The sequence below is a fragment of the Marmota monax genome, unplaced genomic scaffold (genome assembly GCF_021218885.2).
Source record: "Marmota monax isolate L192 unplaced genomic scaffold, Marmota_monax_Labrador192_F-V1.1 WCK01_AAM20220418_F8-fsc00142, whole genome shotgun sequence".
NCBI lineage: Eukaryota > Metazoa > Chordata > Mammalia > Rodentia > Sciuridae > Marmota > Marmota monax.
Genome location: NW_026692025.1, coordinates 2,728,254 through 2,749,336, shown reverse-complemented (window position 1 = coordinate 2,749,336; position 21,083 = coordinate 2,728,254). Strand labels below are relative to the sequence as shown.

At 45.4% G+C, this 21,083-nt stretch overlaps 1 protein-coding gene across 1 annotated transcript; it reads left to right on the top strand.

Moving 5' to 3' along the window:
* Nucleotides 1–202: 202 nt before the first annotated feature.
* On the top strand, nt 203–17,782 carry Gabrq (gamma-aminobutyric acid type A receptor subunit theta). The gene is made up of 9 exons (XM_046452078.2): nt 203–663; nt 2,568–2,656; nt 7,041–7,108; nt 8,372–8,592; nt 9,306–9,388; nt 9,912–10,049; nt 10,356–10,508; nt 12,361–12,617; nt 13,371–17,782. Exons 1-9 carry the CDS (start codon nt 515–517, stop codon nt 14,130–14,132), a joined length of 1,920 nt encoding a protein of 639 aa, XP_046308034.1. The 5' UTR covers nt 203–514; the 3' UTR covers nt 14,133–17,782.
* Nucleotides 17,783–21,083: the final 3,301 nt, after the last annotated feature.

Sequence of the window (21,083 nt, the reverse complement as noted above, 5' to 3'; positions counted from 1 at the left end):
GGGCCCCGCCCCTGTCTGTGTCTGGAGCTGGCCCGGGGACGACTGCAGAGGCCTGAAGGGGCGGGGGGCCTGGCCGCGCGCAGGCTGCGGGCGGAGGCAGGAGCGCGCGCCTTTTTGTGCGGCTCCTGGCACCTGCCTGATTGGCTCGGCCGGTGCTGCCGTCGAGTGGGCGGAGCTAGCCGCTCTGCGCTGGGTGCCCAGTTGCAGCCTGGAGCGGCCGCAGACGGAGCGCACCTCGCAGCGGTCAGGCGCGCCCTGGGAGCGCTGAGTCTGGGAGAGCTGCTAGGTGGTTGCTTCTCCTGGGCTCCAGGCTCCGGGCTCCAGACCGACTCCCGTGCTCCCTGCACGCTAGGCCCTAGAGCTCTCTCCTTAGAGAGGATTCTGCGGAGGATCTAGCGATCCCGCCCCGCTGCGCCCCATACTGACCCGCTCCCTGCCCCAGGCCCATCCCTTTCTCCAGCTGTCCGCAGCAGTCCCCCCCCACCCGCCCTCCGGTCCCCAGAGCGCTGCAGCCATGGGCATCCGAGGCATGCTGCGAGCCGCCGCGCTCCTGCTGCTCATCAGAACCTGGCTCGCAGAGAGCTATGACCCCAGTCCCACCCCAAAATTCCATTTCGAGTTCTCCTCCACCATGCCCGAAGTCGTCCTGGACCTCTTCAACTGGTGAGTGACGCCAGCCTGGGCACCGCGGGGACAGGAGAGGGCAGACGGCCTCGGCCTCGGGCCTCTTGGACGGAGCGGGCTACGGGGGTGGGACTGGGGACCGGTGCTGGCCGAGGCCTAGTATGCGCACCTTCCCTGCCCACCCCTGGTAGGAATGGGGTGGGGGTAGGGACAGCCAGTTGAGATGGAGCCCACCTGTTACCGTGGAGCCTGACTGCGCCTGGGTATGCCAAATGGCAGCCTGAGGCATGGGGTGGGGGGTGGGGGGTGAGGGGCATCCTCATCCCGGGGTCTTACGAACCATCCCCAAGGACTAAAGGCCCAGGCAGCTTTATTCAGTCACGTTCTTTGGCACCTGTGGAATTAGGGGTGTATGGGGTTATGGGAAATTTACAAAACAGACAGGAGAGACACCTGTTTGAGTCCAGCGACGAGCGCGGGTGTGTGCGCGTGCATGTGTGTGTTGAGGGGTGAGGGGCTCTTTCCAATGCGGCAGATAAAAATTATTAATTCGCCCTCATCTTAGCCCAGACAGTGCCATTGATGAGTGTTTTGTAATGGTATAATCCTGTGGCCTATGAAAATATTTGAAGATTGAGGTTTTTCTGTGTGTTTGATTTGAAGTTTGTTTGGGTCTGTGGGTATCTGAAGAGATGTTAAACAGTCAGCCCTTACATGAAGATCACACAGAAATGTGCATTTGTGGTGGACACAGATCCTGAGTGTTGGCACATGGGGAATGTGTGGTCAGAAACAGGCGGGAATGCATTGCTTTAATTTGAGAATAATTTATGTGTACATTTTGGAATGTTGCAAAATGGAATTTTGTACTCGAGGAAGATCAGGAATGATTTCTAAATGGAAAACCAGAAATGAACATATTTTCAGATGTCAGGGGTGGGGGTGTTCTGGGCAAGGTTCCAGCAGACAGCCCTGCAATGCCCTCAACTCAACATACCAGACTGCGCCAGTGAACACACATGCACACACACGCACACACACAGATTTGCAGGGGCAATGCGTCAAAGAGTCACAGTGATGCCCAAGGCCTGTTCTCATTCGCAAGCCCTTTTGGGGACAAGAGCCCTGCTGAAGGTCTAGGTGAATGGGCGGGCATATCAGAGACTCTGCAAAACCAAGCGGGGTCCACTTACGTGTGCTCACCCAAAACACCTCCAAGCTGGAAGCACATGCTTAGTGAGAGATACCTATTTCCAGAATAGATATTTTCGAGGACGATTCTGAACCTCAAGAATCTGCAGTTGTTTGGTTCAATAAGGGTCATAAATCTCTGCTATATGAACAAGGTTCTCTCCCTGCATCATATGCCATATGCCAAGTCTTAAAAACAGGTGTACAAAAACAGGGTTGACATAAACATGACCAAAATAATGTCCAGTATGCATAGGAGAAACATGACTTTGAGCTAGAGAACACTGGCTGAGCTCGGTGGGGGAGGGGGGGGCTAAGAGTGGGAGATGATGTTTCCTGGGGCAATCAGGTATCCCTGGAAGGAGGACCCCCACCAATCCGGAAAGCAGCATCCAGGCCAGTCTCAAGGTGGGGATCCTTAGGGTGTTGAAGTAATGCAGTTTTCTGAGGGCCCCCACTTGCCCACTCTCCTCTGGCATCCCCTCCTCCCCCACACTCTAGTCTTGCCTAGTAACAGGGATCCAGTCCTCCCGCCCTACCCTCAAGATTAAAGCTGAAAGGGGGGAGGGGAAGGGGGAAAGAGGAGTCTGCGTCACTGCTGTGCTTCTGGCTGACTCACTGCAGGGAGGGAGGGGAGGGAGAGAGAGCATACACATATGACTGGACATGTCTGCGTATGTAGAAGAGCAGGGAAGGCCCTGGCAAGGCTACCACAAGTCAACCAGCATTTACTAATGACTTCTCTGTTTCAGCAAAAATTGTGCAAATGAAGCTATGGTTCATAAGATTTTGGACAGGGTGCTGTCGAATTATGATGTCCGATTGAGACCAAATTTTGGAGGTAAGCACTTCTAAACCCTAGAGGCTTTTGTGTTACATGGAATAGGACTGAGACATGGCCACCCAGCCCTACCCTGTACACTGACCCCAATCTCTACACCTCTGCCCCCCAATCCCAGCTTCCTGAACCTGGAGACACCTGAAAGGGAGCACTCCCAGGCCCCCAACCCCAGGCCTTCTGCTCTTGTCCTGGAATTTATCCCCATCCCTGCCTTCATGTGCAGGCCTTCTGCCCTCTCCCTATTCCTTTACAATGGTGTGGCTAGAGAGAGACTACAGAAATGGGCATGTAGGACACAGTGCCCTGTGCTGCTCCAGCTACAGTTTTCTGCTTTATGGCGGGGGGCGGGGGGGTGGGGGGGACAGGACTCATTCGTCTATTTGAGCACATTCCATCTGGGGTCACTTTTCCCCAAGAAAGTTCCGCTCACTTGATACACTGCACACAGTGTGATCTGTCTAAAATCCATCCTGATCACTCAAGAACTTGTGATGGCTTTATCTAACTGACAAATAAAACCTAAACTCTTTAGCAAACTCTCAGATCTCCAGAGCAGAAGTATCATAATCTGGCCCCGGGGGGACACCCAGAAACCCTACACCAAAGAAAGACAAAAGAAAGAGCATATCAAATTGGGGTTATCAAATCGGGGCATATCAAATCAGAGTTAGTCACTTTCTAGTTCAAAGGAAATAGAGCTAAAAAACAGAAAGAGTAAGCCAAAAAAAAAAAAAAAAGAAAAAAGAAAACAAAAAACACCCAACTTCCCGCAATAAGATACCTACTCTAAAGGGTTAACACTGCTAATGGTCCACGTTTGTGCATATGAATGGAGGGTTTCTGAATACCACCCTTAAGGCTTTGCAGCTGGTGCTTCTCCTTTGTTCATTCCCTAACTTGAGGGCAGAAGGCACTGACCAAGGGATCCTAGGTGAGTATGCCCAGCTGGGGTGGGGAGGGGAGAAGAGAAATCACACTCTTTCATTAAAGTTACACACCCAGGACAGCAGCACCCCTCCTGTGTGGTCCCCTAGGAATCCAGGTGCCAGAGCGTAACCAGCATCCCCATGTAAGGCACTGGCCTTTGCATCAGTTGCACCAAGTGCTGATGGGTGACCATGGAATGGCTACTTCCCTTTTCTCCTTGCGTCATTCTCATATTTCTCAGCAAAAGCTAACCAATAGCCACTGGAGTCCACAGGCCTAGTCTCCACACTGTTTCAGGGCCAGGTTACCATCCCTGCAGTCATCCAAGGCCAAGGGGAGGGAGCAGGACCAGGAGTTGATCTCCAGGGATTGTCAGGCATGCATGGTCCACTATATCTGAGGCCCCTTACCACCCTCTTTCAAAGAGAAGAATTACATTAAGCTTTGTGGGCATGCGGACCTGGAGAGTCTGATAAAAGATAGGTCCTTGGCAAAACAGCAGATGATGGCAGGAGGGCAAGGATGACTGGGAACCTTGTAGCATTTACACAGAAGGGGGCCTACACACTCCAGTCCTGGTGGGGGTGGGGCAGTTGATGAGACAGCTAGCTGGGCCAGGGCATTCAGGGTTTGGGGTCCCCAACTCCCAATTCAGCCTCCCACTAAACACAATCAAATTCCCCTCTATATCTATGACAGCTTAATCTCCCTTCACATGTGCTCCTGCTTGGTCTCACACACATATTCTCTCTCTCTCTCTCTCTCTCTCTCTCTCTCTCTCTCTCTCTCTCTCTCTCTCATACACACATGCTCACACACATGTGCTCACACAAGGGTCTCACCTAATTTTGGTCCAAGTCAAAAAGGGGCCTTATGACTTTCTTTTGGGGAAGTAGTGAGAAGAGGAAAATAAAGAGGGGGAGGACAGTAACAGGGTTTAAGGTTGAGGTCATTACCCTAGAGATGGCATTGAGACTCCTTATTGGGATGTTTCTCATTCCTCTTTATTATCCTAGCACATAAGATGGCCCACTTATGGATAAATCAGAAAAATGTCCCCTTCCTCTAGTTTGCATCCCTGTACTACAGATCATGGTGTGGTGAAGGGAGTGTAAACTTGCCCCCTTCAGCTGGAGCCTTTGAGCAGGTTTCTGCCCTAGCCCTTTAGGTCTGCAGCATTCTACCACAAGGGAAGGAATTGCCTGACTGGTATGGAACTGTCTAGAGAAAATCTGACACTGGAGAACAGAGCCTGCCTAACACAGCTTCCGACCTCTGAAGGCACGCAGAGGGCCTGAAAGGCAGCAATCAATAACTGTGTTTCTAGAAACCCATGTCACTACACAGCACTTTCCTGGGGCTTGTTCACAATAGACCTGAATGCTGGAGTCTGGGCTGTGCCCTAACACAGAAGCCCATTTACTTCTCAGCTGCCATTCATACGCTTATTCCCAGTAGCACTTTGCTCTTTGAAGCATCAGGCTTGGAATAACACATTTCCCTCTTTGCAGCTCAGCTTCTGGGCAGTCAGCCTGCAGTGAAAACAGCAGGCTAAATTGCAAGCATCATGCGTGTTTCCCTAGCAGCAGTGTGATGTCATACACAGAGAATAATGGCTTTGCTATAGGGCTGGTGTAGACAGCTTTGAGCCGATTAGGGTATAATAAAAATGTATCTGTCCACAGTGCCTGACAGTTTACTACATATTTTCATATCCATGATCATATTTGACTCCTTATAGTGGACTATGCTAACACCCAAACCTGAAAACAAATCAAGGAGGAAGACAAAAACTGACACTAATTCACAAAGTCACACTTGTACATTAACACACACAGTAATCCATACACACACACAGTAACATGAACAGTCATGAATTCACCCACGCACATAGAAGCACTCACAGAAGGAGGAGCATACACTCAATTATATGTTAACACACAAACATGCCCATGCATGCATACATACACACATGAAAATACATATTTACTCATATACAAACATGATCACACACCATGAATATGCACACTAATACATAGAAACGTGTTCATATGTACACACAATCAGACATAAACATGCCTGCATGCACAGACATATAAATTCAATCATACCCAGGCACAATCTCTAACACACGCACATGCTTACACATTCAAACATATACGCATATTTACTCACTTACACATATTAATGAAGAATAACACCTATACACATATACAGAATATTCGAAATTCAGTGAAATGTGCAAATATACACATTTGCTAACTTACAAATATGCTGAGTTGTAAGAATACACTTAAAAATTTACACACATGAACACAATCACACATTCACTCACAAGCACTCCCACATACCTAAACACACTAGCAAATCTATTCATATGCATTAACATTCTCACACACAAACACTCCCACACACATAGAGATGTTCACACACTCACAAATACACCCACATCCAGGACCATACTCAGGTGTACTCACATGAACACACACACACACATACATGCCCACATATACACATGCACATGCACAAATGGACATGCTGGCATGCATGTTAAGATACTTACACACAGGCTCTTCCATTCACTCACATGAGCATGTTACCATATTCAGCCATTCACATGAACACATCATACAGCACACCAACAGGCTTACATGCATTCATGTCAACACAACCAGTTCACACACATAAACATGTTCACACATTCACTTACACACAGACATTCTTAAAAAGCCACTAACAGATAAGTAGACTCATAGAGGCACTTAACTGTCTTCTCTACACCACACATATGCTCAGATACATGCACATGCTTACACATTCACTAGCCCACAAACACACTCACACCACCACACAAACATATACACACAGACATGCTCACTTATTCCCTTCCATAAAAATGCAAACACACACATGCCCACACACTCACTCACATACAAATATGCTCACAGTCCTATATTTCCTCCCACAAACCAACAGTTTATACACTTACATGTTGTATAAGTAAAACTCCTGCACAATCCACTGAAGCACAGAAACATGCTCACACATTCACTCATGCAGACATGCTCACACACTGACACATACCTGCACACAAATATACTCACAAATTCAATTATACTTACACCTATCCAGGAATGCTGGCTCTTATTTTTGTGATTATTGATTTTCAATTTTTATTAGAAAATGAATATTTCATTTCTCTGACCGCTTCTTTCCAGATTATCATGGACCAGGCCTTGCTCTTAGTGCTTGACCTGCATTAACTATGAGATTATTGTTATCATTGCCCCTATTTTACCCATGAGGAAACTAAGACTTAGAGAGGGTAGGTGACTTACTCAAGGGCACACAGCTAACAAACATCAAAGTAGATTCAAACCTGGGTAGTCTGGCTCCTGAATCTATGATCTTCACATTTATCCCAACCTTCATGTAATAGTGTCTTCCTGTACTATAGGTGCCCCTGTGCCTGTGAAAATATCTATCTATGTCTCCAGCATTGAACAGATCTCAGAAACAAATATGGTAAGTGTCAATTCCAGCCACTGCATTGGGGACAGGGACAAGGAGCAGGGACTTCTTTTAAGCAAACTGTGGTTGTTCTGACCTGTGACAGAACTCAAGGTAGGTTTGGGAAACTGCAGCCCCTTGGAATAAAACATGAATCAATTGAACTCTTCTATCATATCATATTCAAAAATTCAGTTCCAAATGGATTATAGACACAAAAGAAAAGGCTTATGAAGCTTTTAAGAGATCATATAGGACACACTATCTTTGTGTCTTGGGATAAAGATTTCTTTTAAAAGCACACATAGTAAGCATAAATAGTGGTCATTCAATTATTGGTGAAATTTTCTCTAGCCAAAACCCCTGGAACTTTGGTTTTGCAAAACAAAACAACTATAACAAGTGTCAAAGGGTAAGTCAGTATAGACTATATTTATAACACCAAGCACTGATACCCAAAATACACATAATTCCTGTGAATTAATAAGAACATATTTAAACCAATATAACTGCCATGTGTATCTGAAAAGAATAAATTAAAAAATAAATAAAATTTTTAAATGATTAGAAAGTGTGAGCAGGAATTTCACTTTTTTAAAGAAAACTAAATATCTAATAACCATGAAAAGACACTCAACAGTGTTAGTAAAGTGTACAATGAAATCACAGTGGTTTCTAATGCTGCTGACAGTGGCATTGTTACTAATCTGGTGAGTACATCATTGGTGTGTTTGGCACTTTTGCATAGTTATATGGTTGCTGTATTCACATATGGGAATATTATCCAGGAGAGCAAGTGAGCAAATTATAATTACACACATCAGCCTGAACAGATCTCACAAATGAAGTACTGAGGAAAATAAATAAATTACAAATAACACACAGCATGACTCCATTTGGGTAAAATACAAAAATTGGGTCCAGCTAAGCATTATGTTTTCTAGGAATACATATATAAACAATAAAATTCTAAGCCAAAGCAAGAAATTTTGCACAAAATCTAAATTAATGGTTACTGCTGGGGGCTATGGAAAATGTTTTTCCTAAAGGGACACATTATAACTTGAAAGTTATTGATAATGTTCTGTTTTTTAAACTGGATTTTAATTCCAGAAGCTTCGTTTTATTATTCTTTTCTTAAATATGCATATGTTTTGTGTTCTCATCTATATTCATCATGTTTCATACACTTGCATACACATGTGTGTGTGTGTGCACACAGAGCATAGAGAGCTGGGCAATCTTGTTCTCAACTGGGATATACTTTTCTTTCCCCAGGACTACACAATCACAATGATTTTTCATCAGACCTGGAAGGATTCTCGCTTAGCATACTATGAGACCAACCTGAATTTGACTCTGGACTATCGGATGCATGAAAAGTTGTGGGTCCCTGACTGCTACTTTGTGAATAGCAAGGATGCTTTTGTACATGATGTAACTGTAGAAAATCGTGTATTTCAGCTTCACCCTGATGGAACAGTGCAGTATGGCATCAGGTGAGTCCCCGCAGGGGCCTAGGGAAGTTGCAGCAGGCTCCCTTCTTCCTGATGTTTACCCCACAAATACATTCTAAAGGACACACACAGGAGCTCCTTGCTTTTCAAATCTGCCTGGCACTGCCTCTCCCCCACTTTCAAAGTTTCCTACAGAGAGCCTTGGCTACCCTGTACACAAAATGGTAATTGCTTCAAGGATTGACAGTGACTAGACTGGATTAGCAGAGGGGAGGGGCAGGACAAGGGGTAGGATGGAGCCTCCCAGCTGAGGTAGTAGAGAGTTTCTAGCATTTTGCTAGTACCACATGGGTCCACACCTCTGGCATGTGCATGGGTGTGCATAGAAGAGGGCTTGGGTTGCTGCTCACATCCATAGTGCACACTACATACCTGTCCTCCACAGCAGGTACACAGCCTTGGAAGCATCTACACAGCACACAGTTTTCTCGAAACAGCCTCACTGCTTCTTTAGCAAGCATACTTTCCTTTGTCTCAAGGGCCCTTCCCATTCTGGCATCCTACGATTTTCTGACATCTGTTCTTTGTTGCAGTGCTGCGGATCTCTCAGTCTTTGTCACACTCCAATTCTCTCTCTCTCTCTGTCTCTTCCCTACACATAGGTCAATCCTTGGGTAACTCCTGCAGTGTCCTCAGGAATGGTTGCTTGCTGGGGCTTGACTCACTTTTTCCTTCCTTCTTGTTTTCCTTGGCAGACTCACCACCACAGCAGCCTGTTCCCTGGATCTGCACAAATACCCTCTAGACAAGCAGGCCTGCAAGCTGGAGGTGGAGAGCTGTATGTATTTCTCCTGGACACTTTTCTTCCCCCTGACCTGTGGTAGTCAGAAAACCACAGGCAGAATTGACAGTGAGAGGGACAACATGTATCCTTAACTCCCCCCTCCCCTTCTCTCTCCTAAATATGTAGATGATCAACAGATAAATGATGGAAGGAAAGAAAAAAGAAGGAAAGATAAAAAGATACTAGTTACATAATTGATACATAGCTGTATATATATGGCATCTGGGAACAGGTGACCTTTAGAGTTTATTTAGTTCTATTGGGGAATTATGTTGAAGTCTGGGGGTACGAGCTCATACCATCTTTTTGCTATACTTTTCCTTCCTGGCAAAGAAACTCCAAAGTGAAAGTTCTTTTTCCAAGTGTTCAGACTTTTTCACCCATGCACAAACTGGGCAAACCATAAACAATCCCCCAAGATTGCAAATTTTATACACACTCTGGTTTTCACAGACTGCTCTGGCATGAAATCTGCCTGTGCCTATTTTCTGAGACTATGTTTCTCTCCGCTCCCCAGATGGCTACACGGTTGAAGATGTTGTCTTATCCTGGGAAGACAATGAAAATGCCATCCACATGACTGAGGAGCTGCATATCCCTCAGTTTTCTTTCTTGGGAAGGACGATTACTAGCAAGGAGGTGTACTTCTACACAGGTGGATCTGCCCTTCCTTCTCTCTTTTTTGGGCCCTTCACACCCCTATAAAATCTTGAGGACTTCTGCCTCCTTTCTGTTTCCCTCATTCTTGACACATTCCATCCTGCCTTGATGAAGTCCCCATAGCTTACCTCTGCATATGAAAAGGATTTGTGCTCCCTTCAGGGCTGTTCAGCCTCCATGTTTGCAGCATATCTCTTCCATTCCCAAACTTCAGCCAACATGGATCAAGGAAGTAAGGAAGAAAGGAGGGAGAGCAATTTCTATGTCATATGGGTCTGATTACTAGGGTGTCTCCTTCCAGGTTCCTACATGCGCCTGATACTAAAGTTCCAGGTTCAGAGGGAATTCAGCAGCTACCTTGTACAGGTTTATTGGCCCACTGTCCTCACCACCATCCTCTCTTGGATATCATTTTGGATGAACTATGATTCCTCTGCAGCCAGGGTGACAATTGGTAAGTCCTGTCTCCATCCCAAGGAGAAACTTGAGTCATCTTTCTTAGAAAAAAAAATCAAAGTAAGGAAGGGAACCATGTGTATGCTGTGTAGACAAGGAAACGGGAATTTTTCTAATATGCGTTGTAGAGGTGCTCATCCAGTCCTCAATGGACAGACTGACATTGGAAACGTGGATTAAAAAAAACATGACAAAATCATGGCATTTGCAGGGAAATGGATGGCACTAGAGCAGATTATGCTAAGTGAAGCTAGCCAATCCCTAAAAAACAAATGCCAAGTGTCTTCTTTGATATAAGGAGAGCAACTAAGAACAGAGCAGGGAGGAAGAGCATGAGAAAAAGATTAACATTAAACAGGGACGAGAGGTGGGAGGGAAAGGGAGAGAGAAGGGAAATTGCATGGTAATGGAGGGAGACCCTCAGAGTTATACAAAAGTACATACAAGAGGAAGTGAGGGGAAAGGGAAAAATAATACAAGGGGGACAAATGAATTACAGTAGATGGGGTAGAGAGAGAAGATGGGAGGGGAGGGGAGGGGAGGGGAGGGGATGGGGGATAGTAGAGGATAGGAAAGGCAGCAGAATACAACAGACACTAGTATGGCAGTATGTAAAAAAGTGGATGTGGAACCGATGTGAATCTGCAATCTGCATACGGGGTAAAAATGGGAGTTCATAATCTGCTTGAATCAAATGTATGAAATATGATATGTCAAGAGCTTTGTAATGTTTTGAACAACTAATAATAAAAAAAGAATCAAAAAATAAATAAATAAAATTTTAAAAAAGAAAATTGGTAAAGGGAAGGAAGAATCAAGACATTTTTCTGGCCATTCTATACAAACTGTGAGGATAGCCAAATAGCTGATTAGCAAGAGTTTCTCTTTAAATAATTAGTCTAGTTAATAAATAAATAAATAAATGAAAAAAAAAAAAACATCAGAGATAGTCTTGGCATGTTAGGCTCAAAGTACCAGGATTCATTAATTATTGAATATGTGACTATATTTGTTAAATCAGGAAAAGGTAGACAAGTAATACATTTAGATAAGACATGTGTAATAAACATTTGATTAAGCAATATATCAAAACATTCTACTCTGCAGCAGAGGGCTTCTAGAGGAATGCCCTTGACAAGTGTCTAGTGGAATGTGGAGATACAAGCTCTCAGAGTCCAGAAAAGGAAGTGACCCAGGTTTTGCTGGCTGAAATTAACTATACCACAAAAGAGTTTTTTGAAGTAGGTTTTAAGTCTATGGCCATACCACCCTGAATGCACCCAATCTCATCTGAAGTAGGCTTTAAGGCACAGATTTAAGATTTGACATTCCCCAAAAAGTAAATGACTGGTTAAAGGCAGATATACCTTAAAAGTGGATTATATTGCAAGATGCCTGGGACAAAACCTGGAAAGACGAGGAAAGCAGCCAAAAGAGAGCCTGGAAATACTCGGGAAGATTTTGAGGTTCATGTTGCAGCATGGGGAGCCATGAAAACATTTTGAATAAGGAGATTAGCTCCCTGGTTTGTCTTCACCATCTTTTGGATAGCCTCTTTCTTTAGAAGCACATTCTGGGCTAAACCTTTAAATGTTTTAGGTTTTACAAAACTTCTCCAAATACTACAGGAAGTCCTGAGTACTGGAAGGCAAATAAGGCAAGGTGGAGGCAGAGTTATAAATCACAGTGAAGCATATGCTGAGCTTAAAAATGGGGGAGAAGAAACAAGCAGGGCACATGGGTAAAGACACTACCCCAAACATAGTGTTTGCTCCCATCCTATGGGATATAGGTGCAATGGCTTGCCAAGAACTTCAAAGGAGACTAAACCTGTGCTGTGTTGTTTATAGGCCTGACTTCAATTCTTGTCCTGACCACCATCGACTCACATATGCGGGATAGACTCCCCCACATTTCCTATATCAAGGCCATTGACATCTACATCCTTGTGTGCTTGTTCTTCGTGTTCCTGTCCTTGATGGAGTATGTCTACATCAACTACCTTTTCTTCAGCCAAGGACCTCGGCGCCACCGTAGGCGATACAGGAGACCCAGAAGAGTCCTAGCCCGCTACCACTACCAGGAAGTAGTGGTGGGAAATGTGCAGGTTTGACTTTTTGACTGACAATCGGCTTTCCCTGAGCACCTCTTGAGCCCAGGCTTAGTACTTGCCCATTCCTTGTTTCTTAGTACTTTTAATCATTATGCACACACGTACAATGCACATGTACAACACATATACACAGCACACAGCCACTACAGATAACAAAGTAGAACTAATTATCATCACCCCTTTATAGATGATCATTGTCCAACAGCACAAGGCAAGAAGTGGCAGAGCTAGATTTCTCCAAGTCTTTGGGCTAAATTTGGTCCACTTTGCATGTTTCTGGGGCAGGTGATGAAGCCAGAGGGAAGGTGAACACAGTCAGGCTGAAAGGAAGACAGACACCAGAAGGGCTGGCCTGCCTACCCCACCTTCCTTGACACTTCAGACTCCCAAGGCCATGCTGAGGCTTTTGCTTCGGGCAGTATGTCAATGTCCAGCAACTTCCCTCCTTCACAGGGGGCCCAGGCCTGTCTGCTTGAGTGGCCACCATCCAGCACACAGCGCTCCTGAGGGACTACCTGCCCCAGGGAGAAAGCGGTTTAGTCGCCGCCATGACCTTCCCTTGCATGCTAACAGCCTCTTGGTCCTGTTCCTCAGCCCCTTGAGCTCCAGAGACCCCAAGAGGAGATGGCTCTATCTACAGTAACATTACAAGTACTGATGAGGAAAGCCCCTTCCCTTTTCCCTCCCCTAGTACATATCCACCTAGGTGACATGAAACTGATGAGCCTATCCATTATCTCCTCAAAGGATGGCCTGATTAACGTGGAAGACGGATTCGGCTCTCTTCCCACCAGCCCAGCACAGGCCCCCCTGGCGAGCCCGGAAAGCCTCGGCTCTTTGGCATCCACCTCAGAGCGGGCCCAGCTGGCCATCCCGGAAAGCCTCAGTCCACTGTCTTCCCTCTCAGGCCGAGCCCAGTTGGCCACTGGAGAAAGCCTGAGTGATCTCCCCTCCACCTCCCAGCAGGCCCTTCATGGCTATGGTGTCCATTTTAATGGTTTCCGCAGTGATGATACTATTACTCCTACTGAAATCCGAAACCGTGCTGAGGCCCTTGACCATGCTAAGACCTATGACGATGAAGACTCCGAAGATGACCTGAGTTTGGATGAGAACCATGGCCATGGCCCCAGTAGGAAACGCATGATGTACCGTGGCCAGAGCTGTGTGCTAGAAGGAGGCTGGGACCTTGATGAGATCCAGAGCTTCCATGATGACATCAATGTCGAGAGCCGAAGCCTTGACCTGGAAGACCAACGCAGGAGTGATACTCACAGTATCTGGAGCCTTGATGATGAGGAGCTCATGGCCGGTGACCAAGAGAATGATAGTAGCTCAGAGTCTGAGGATAGTTGCCCACCAAGCCCTGGGTGCTCTTTCAATGAAGGGTTCTCTTTCTACGTCTTTAGCCCTAGCCGTGTCCCCAAGATTGACAAGTGGTCCCGATTCCTCTTCCCTCTTTCCTTTGGCCTGTTCAACGTAGTTTACTGGCTGTACCATATCTACTAGTTCCCAGGGCCCCGAGCAGCAGAGCCACTATGCTGTGCTCCCTTCACAGTTTTGTTTTGATTTTGTTTTTCCCTTTTTCCTTTATTCATTTGATTTGGTGGTTATTCTGCAGTCTAATCAGTTGAACACTTCTCTTTATCATTGTGAGGTGGCAAGTAGATGGAAAGAACCCATTCTGGCGAGAAGGAAAGAAGGAGGAGTTGGAAAAGAAAGGAAGGATCTGAGTGCTACCCACAAACATTTCTGATGGCTTTACTGTCCCCGTTAGGTGTCAATTTTTCTTTTTCATTTCCTTTTTTCTTCTTTGTTTTTCCTCCTGGGGGTCATGGACCTTGCTCACCCTCTGCTTAGGACTTTGGGAGAAAGTGAAGCTGGGTTGGGCCGAGGTATGCAGGGGAAGAGCTAGCCACAGCTTGAAACTGCAGGCAACTGGCTGTAAGAAAGTTGGGGAGGATTTGGAAGTGCCTTTTGCCCATGATTTCATTGATGTTGTGGCACAGGGTTGGGAAGAAAATGAGGAGGTACAAAGGAGTATGGGGAGGTAAGTGAGGAAATGGCAGGGGGTCATGTCAGGTTGGAGAATGCCCAGGTTAAGCCGGCCCCTTTGGAGGGATTGGAACTTCCTTTGCCTATGTTTCTACTTCGGAAAGCTTGACAATGGGAACTTGATAACTTCTTTCTAGTCAGCAGTTAGCTTTCTATCAATCACTGAGTTGGACACTAGTTGGACACTAGTCACTGGGCCATTGCTTGGTGAATAAGCACTGGACTAGAAAGTTCCGACTGGCTATTTCACCTCTGATCTGGAGTAGCAGATGAACAACTATTGTGAATCTCTATACTAATCCTTTCTATTTGTTTAGTGCATGGTAAGTGTCAACAAGCTCACTGACCCTTCACGCTGTTGGACCCTCACAGGAGCCCTGTGAGCAAGAGAAAGTCAAGCACTTTGTCCCCAGTGTTCCAAGAAAAACGTGGAGCTTATGTGCCATGCTTGAGGACACTAGCTCTTCAACTTTACGCTACTCTGAACTGAAGAGTACCTTTTCTTTCCCTCCCCCTTGCAAAAGGGGGTCCTCCAGCAGAGTCTGCTTATCTATCAGACTGCCAACCACGTTCTACAGCACTGAAGCACCTCAGCAGGAAGAGGCTACTGACCAGCCAATAAGAGAGAACCCAGCAGATGGAGAGTGTGGGCCTTCCCACCCAGCCTGTATGTGAACTTGCCAAGCAGCACCACCTTGATGAAGGGCATGAGAGAGTGAGCTTTGCCAAGCACTCAATCCCTGTCCCCTCTTGCTCTCTAGGCAGCCTCTCCTGCAGCCCCTCACCTCTCCACCCACCCACCCCCTTTTAACTGCTTCTGTGTAGGTATTTCTTTGTGTGTGTCTGCTTACTTATGTTTATTTGATTTGAATGGGCAGGAAAGAATGTATGCTTGAAAGGGTATGCATTTCTTTTTAGTGGATTTTCTAGAACCACCAGAACTCCCATGGCCTGTTCCCACATTGGATGAGCTGGTTAACTGTTTCTTTCTAATCCCCCTGTTCCAGAGAGCAGGTTCTCCTGGTTCCCATCCATTCCTTACTCCTCTTTCCCTGCATCTGTGCTGTGTTCTGGATTGAAGGCCCAGGGGAAGCACATGTAGTCCTAAGAAGTGGTAATATAGTGCCTTGAGGTAGGTAGTGCTCAATTTGTGGGATAAGCTAAGTGCTGAGCATTTTGCTTGGTGCTATAAGGGCATGGTTTAGAGAAAAGAAAGTAGTCACAGGATATCTAAGATTGCCTATTTTTGAACATCCCACACAGAGAGATCCAGATTGAAGGGAGAGCGATGACCTCACATGGTTATTGGAACACTAGCTTCCTGGAGCCTAAACATTGGTTGCTTGACTTGGATTCGGTCTCCTGGAGGGGATTCGAACCCTGTGGAGGGGAAGTAGTTCATTGAGGTGAAGTCATAAAGGGAAGTCAGAACAGGGGGGAAAAATAAGACACAGCAATGCATAGGAAGACTTCACAGCACAGAGGAAGGACAAAGAGGCCAGTTGTAAATACCCACATACTAGATATATTAGACCTTAAAGAGAATATCTTGCCCTAGTGTGCTGCAATGAGAGCAGTTGAACTCTCCTGCTCCTCATACTCCGTGAGGTTAAATGTCAAGGTGAGGTGGAGATTTGGCAATGACACAGTTTCAGGAACTTGAACTTTCAGAGATTACCATGGTTTTGATCCAATTGCCAGCAAAATTATCCTGCAAATTGCCAGATCTCCCCTTGACATGTTCTGTGTGTGGTCTGTGGTCAGCGTCCTTATTGAGCCCCATCCTCATCCACCCCCACCCTCTTCCCTGATGTGCAGGCACACCCCTCCAGTTGGCTGCCAATGTCCCCTCCCAAATGTCTCCCTATACCAAGTAGCTCTAGAATTGCACATCATCTGGCTGCATGCTCCCAGAGTTCAGCTAATCAAAGGGCCCTTGGTAGTTTGGAGCTTAGGCAGAGGGAAGGGTCTTGCTGAGTGTGAGATGGAACAACCCCACTTTTTCCTCTGCTCACCTTTCCTTTTTTTCCCTCTCCTCGACTTTCCCCATAGAATCCCTCCCTCAGGAAGGACGCCCCTGTCTGTTTTTCCAAATTGTTTTATCGTGGGGATCTCTGACATGTTTCCTACCAAGTTTTATGCCCATCCCATCTGCCACTGTGGGGTGCCTTTGCAGAGGTAACAGACAATCTCTTGGGTCTTAGTGGAGCTTGTCCAAGTATTCTTCTAATTCTTGTCATCTGGTTAATAGCAAGGCTGCAAAATCTTTGCATATTCAGAGCTGAATTTTGCTGAGACTATGCTCATTCCTAATGAGGTTTGCTCAGTCTGTATATACAACAGCTAACCCTTTGAGCTATTAACTACTGAATGCATCCACTAAGTTCTCCCCTGCATGATACCCTGCTGTGGTGATGTGCAGTAACTTCATATCTACTCAAAGCCCAGCATCAAAGGAAATTGTGACTTGTCGTACTGAAAGTACAGTGTGTGTTTGTTGTATAATGTCCTGTGATCAATATGAAATCTATATTATCAGTGTTGGGTTTTCAGGGGGGAGGGAAGGGTGTTAAAGTATTTTCCTGAATACTTAAATTAAGAAATACTCCCAAACGGTCAGGGTCACCTCTATGGACTCCATTTGTTTGAGACTTTGCACCCACCATTTTGCCAGGCTGCATCCCCAGGGTCAGTTGTCATCAGCAAGGCTTAAGGTGCCAGAATTTAATGCAACCAGCTCTCCTGTCTGACACCAGGCAGTCAGGGGATTCTGCTGAAGGCAGCCAAGTCAGTGACATGCTGGAAGTATGAACTACAGTAAAATTGTACATACCAGGTCTTCAGACAGTAAAAACCAAGAAAAGAAGAGCAAGACTATGACCAAGGTGTCCTGGATTACCTGACCCACAAAAGGGCACAGAGAAGCAGAGCCTCTTAAGATGAGTGGGAGCCTTCTTTGTCCTAATTAAATGTACATTTTCCCATGACCTTGACCAGTCCTGACTTTAAGAAAGTAAAACACAGAAAAGCATAAAATTATACTTGTGAAAAATATAATGGAAAAAAATTTGTAAATAGCAAATAAAGAAAAATAAAGGTCTACAAAAGCAAATATCCTGATGGGCCATTGTGTTTTCTCTCTGTTTGGATTGGGAGGGACTGCCCAAGATGTCTCTCTGGGTCTGAAAGCCTCTGGTTTTCATGGTTCACCATGGCCTTCCTACAGCTCTGCATATGCACCACCTCATAACCTAGGACATTTGAAGCCAAGATTTTCAAGTGCAGGAGAGTCAGCAACATTACAGTTGATTTAACTAACACCTTGGCACAAAGCCCTTCTTTTTTTATTTTTTATAACTGTAGATGGACACTGTGCCTTTATTTGTCTAGTTTTTTATATGGTGCTGAGGATCGAACCCAGTGCCTCATATATACTAGGTGAGCACTCTAGCCCTGAGCTACAACCCCAGCCCACATAGCCCTTAACCATTTAAAACAAGAAAAAAATTAAGCCAGCAAGCCATCATGGTGCCAAAAGGGCCATTCTTGTTCAATTTAGTGGGGAGAAACAGGAAAAGTAGTCTTTATAAAGAACAAAACTGTTTCTTAAAATATCTTTTGCCAATGTGGTTGTGCAGAATAGAGAAGAGAAAGCCCTATGTGGGTGGGAAGAGGGCATGCTGAAGTCTAACATGGTTGCCAGGTCACATTAAAACATTCTACTGATAGGGCCAAGGGTACTCGTCATGGACCACGTTTTTCAGTGACTCTTCAAGGACCTTTTGAGGAAACCCTTATATTTGCAACAGGGACCCTAACCCACTGATCTTTTCTGTGGTTCTATGGTGGCCAAAGCAGGCCTGGAGGGCTATGCATGCTTAACCCAAACAGACTGCTCTTTTGGTCTGCCTGCAGCTCCAAGGTGGAACCTACAGGATAAAAGAGTTTCTTGGGTAGATCTTCTCTGGGCTTCTAACTTTCAGCAGCCCTTGGCAACATGCCTTGTACTCCTGTCCTCCTGACTCTCCTTCATGCGATCCAAGCTCCCAACTCTCCGTGTTCACTAATGCTCAACCCAAGGCCTTATTATCTGTAAAGAACCCTGTTGATACACATTGTTACTGGCAGCCTTTGCTGGTGAGCTTTTGTGATATGGTCAGCTCTGCATGATCTTCCCACAGATTCCACTGTGACTGTCTGAGATGCCTGGCAGCCTTTTTGCTGAAAAAAGCTTCCATGCCATAGAGGTCACAGATATCCAGGGAAGGAGGAGATGTTCATGGCGGGGACTCAGCTTATGATGAGCTGCCACATACTGTTCTGCTGGCAAAGCTCTTGCCAAAAGGCCAGCTTCTGAAGGTGGCCCAGTACCTCAGATAGAGCTTATAGCCCTTGAGTGAGCCTGATACCATCAGCTTCACTACTCTCAGTATGAAGGAGCCCTTACCACAACTTCCCAGGCTTTCAGCAAGGACTGTCTTGCCAGCCTCCCATCTTTACCCAACTTCTTTCAAGTCCTGAAAGATCCTCCTGGGGACCCCATGATATTGTCATGATAATGCTTTCTCAATTCAGGTCTCAACCAGAATCTCAAAGAGTGAGAGAGGGCAGAAATCAATAAAGTATACAGTTATAAGTTTGTTTTATTTCTTAATAACTTTGAGAATATTTTGTACCATATAGTTAAAAGTAATGGGGGAATAAGACACCTCTTTGCCCTGAGAGTTTCTGCCCAGTAGTCTGTCTGGTGCTCTGCACAGGAAGCCAAAGAATTTGAACATGAACTCTTCTGACAGCCACAATATGATTTGCTGCAACAGAATCTAGTCCTGCATTCTTAACGCTAGAATTCTTAATTTCTTTCTGTATATTTATCCTCTTGCACTTTCTTATTGTTTTTGTTTTAATCTCTGTCCACAAAGGGTATAGACCAAAAGTCTGGCTGCAAAAATTAAAAAGGGCTAGAGAAAAAGAAACTAAGGAAATGTTACCTTCTGAGACTATTTTGTCAAGGAGGAATAAAGGAAGCAGAAACACGTCAACTTCTTTCAGTTTCCCTTTAATATCTCAGGGGAGAAGATGTTTAAATGTTTGTTGGTACTAGTAGATGGCAGACCCCTAACCCCCACACATCCTATTCTGTATGGCATACTCTGTGTGTCCTTGGATAAGACACTGTTCATTTGGGTGACTATTGTAGTCCTCTCCTTTCCTGGCCCCTGACCCGAGGCATAGGTGCACTGCTCAAAGCTGCACCCTTTACAGACTTTCCTTTGTCACTCTTTCAAGACCATCCAGGTGTCTGAGATGCACACCATCCATTCTCAGCTTCTACACAAAGAATTAATGAGCCCATCTGTAAACTTTCCTTCAGCTATTCATAAAAAGAAATCCCCCTCCATGGGTGCAAGGTGGGGAAGAGGCACCAGTGCAACTGTGATGAGGGGTATGGGGGTCCAAGCTCTCTGCTCATGCAGTTACTTGTGTCCTCCAGTCCTACTCAGACTGAAACAGGCTGGCACTATCATCCATGCTACTTTCAGTCACTGGATGGGAACAATACAGAAGGAAGCATGGCCTCTGCACAAATGCAGATGAGAATGACAGCAACTACATCCCTCTGTATCACTGATAGTGGTCTACCTCTATAGCATAATTTCCTTACCTAATCAAAGAACTCCTCCTGTAACCCTAGTTTGGTATGCCAGGGACCAGGGAGAGTTCCCATCTTGACATTTCTCCATAGTGTAATATGTGAATCCTTTGGTAAGGGAAGTGAGACCCCCAGCCTAACCCTAGCCCTAACCCTAACCCTAACCCTAACCCTCCTCTCCAATGAATAGAAAGGACTCTGTCCAATTATACCATCAGACAATGGCTAACTACATGGAATTTAGTATTGGTTAATCAATCAGGAGAGTTTAGGTGCCTGTGTGGTAACAATCCCAAAATCTCAGTGACTTAACAAAAATATGTGTTCCTTTCTGAAACTGTGCATTCAATGCAGTTTATCACAGGTGCTTCTGCTCATTGTAACCACTCAGGGACAAGCTAAGAGAATAGAATATACTGCCTATGATGGTTAATTTTTGCTGTTAAACTGACTGGATAAGGGATACCCTGATAGCTTGTAAAGCATTATTTCTGGGTGTGTATATGAGGGTGTTTCCCAAAGAGACTGGCATTTGAATTTGTGGACTAAATAAGGAAACTACACCTTGTGATACATGGTTGTCATCAGTGATATGTGGTTCACTCTTCCGTGCACAGCAAATTGAAATCCCTGGCTCATTATAGTTGAGTTTGGCTATGTGATTAGTTATATCTAATGTATTAGTTCTAGCAAGTACATGTGAGGTATGCCTTTTCCAACTGCAACATTTAGTTGCTAATACAAGACTCCTT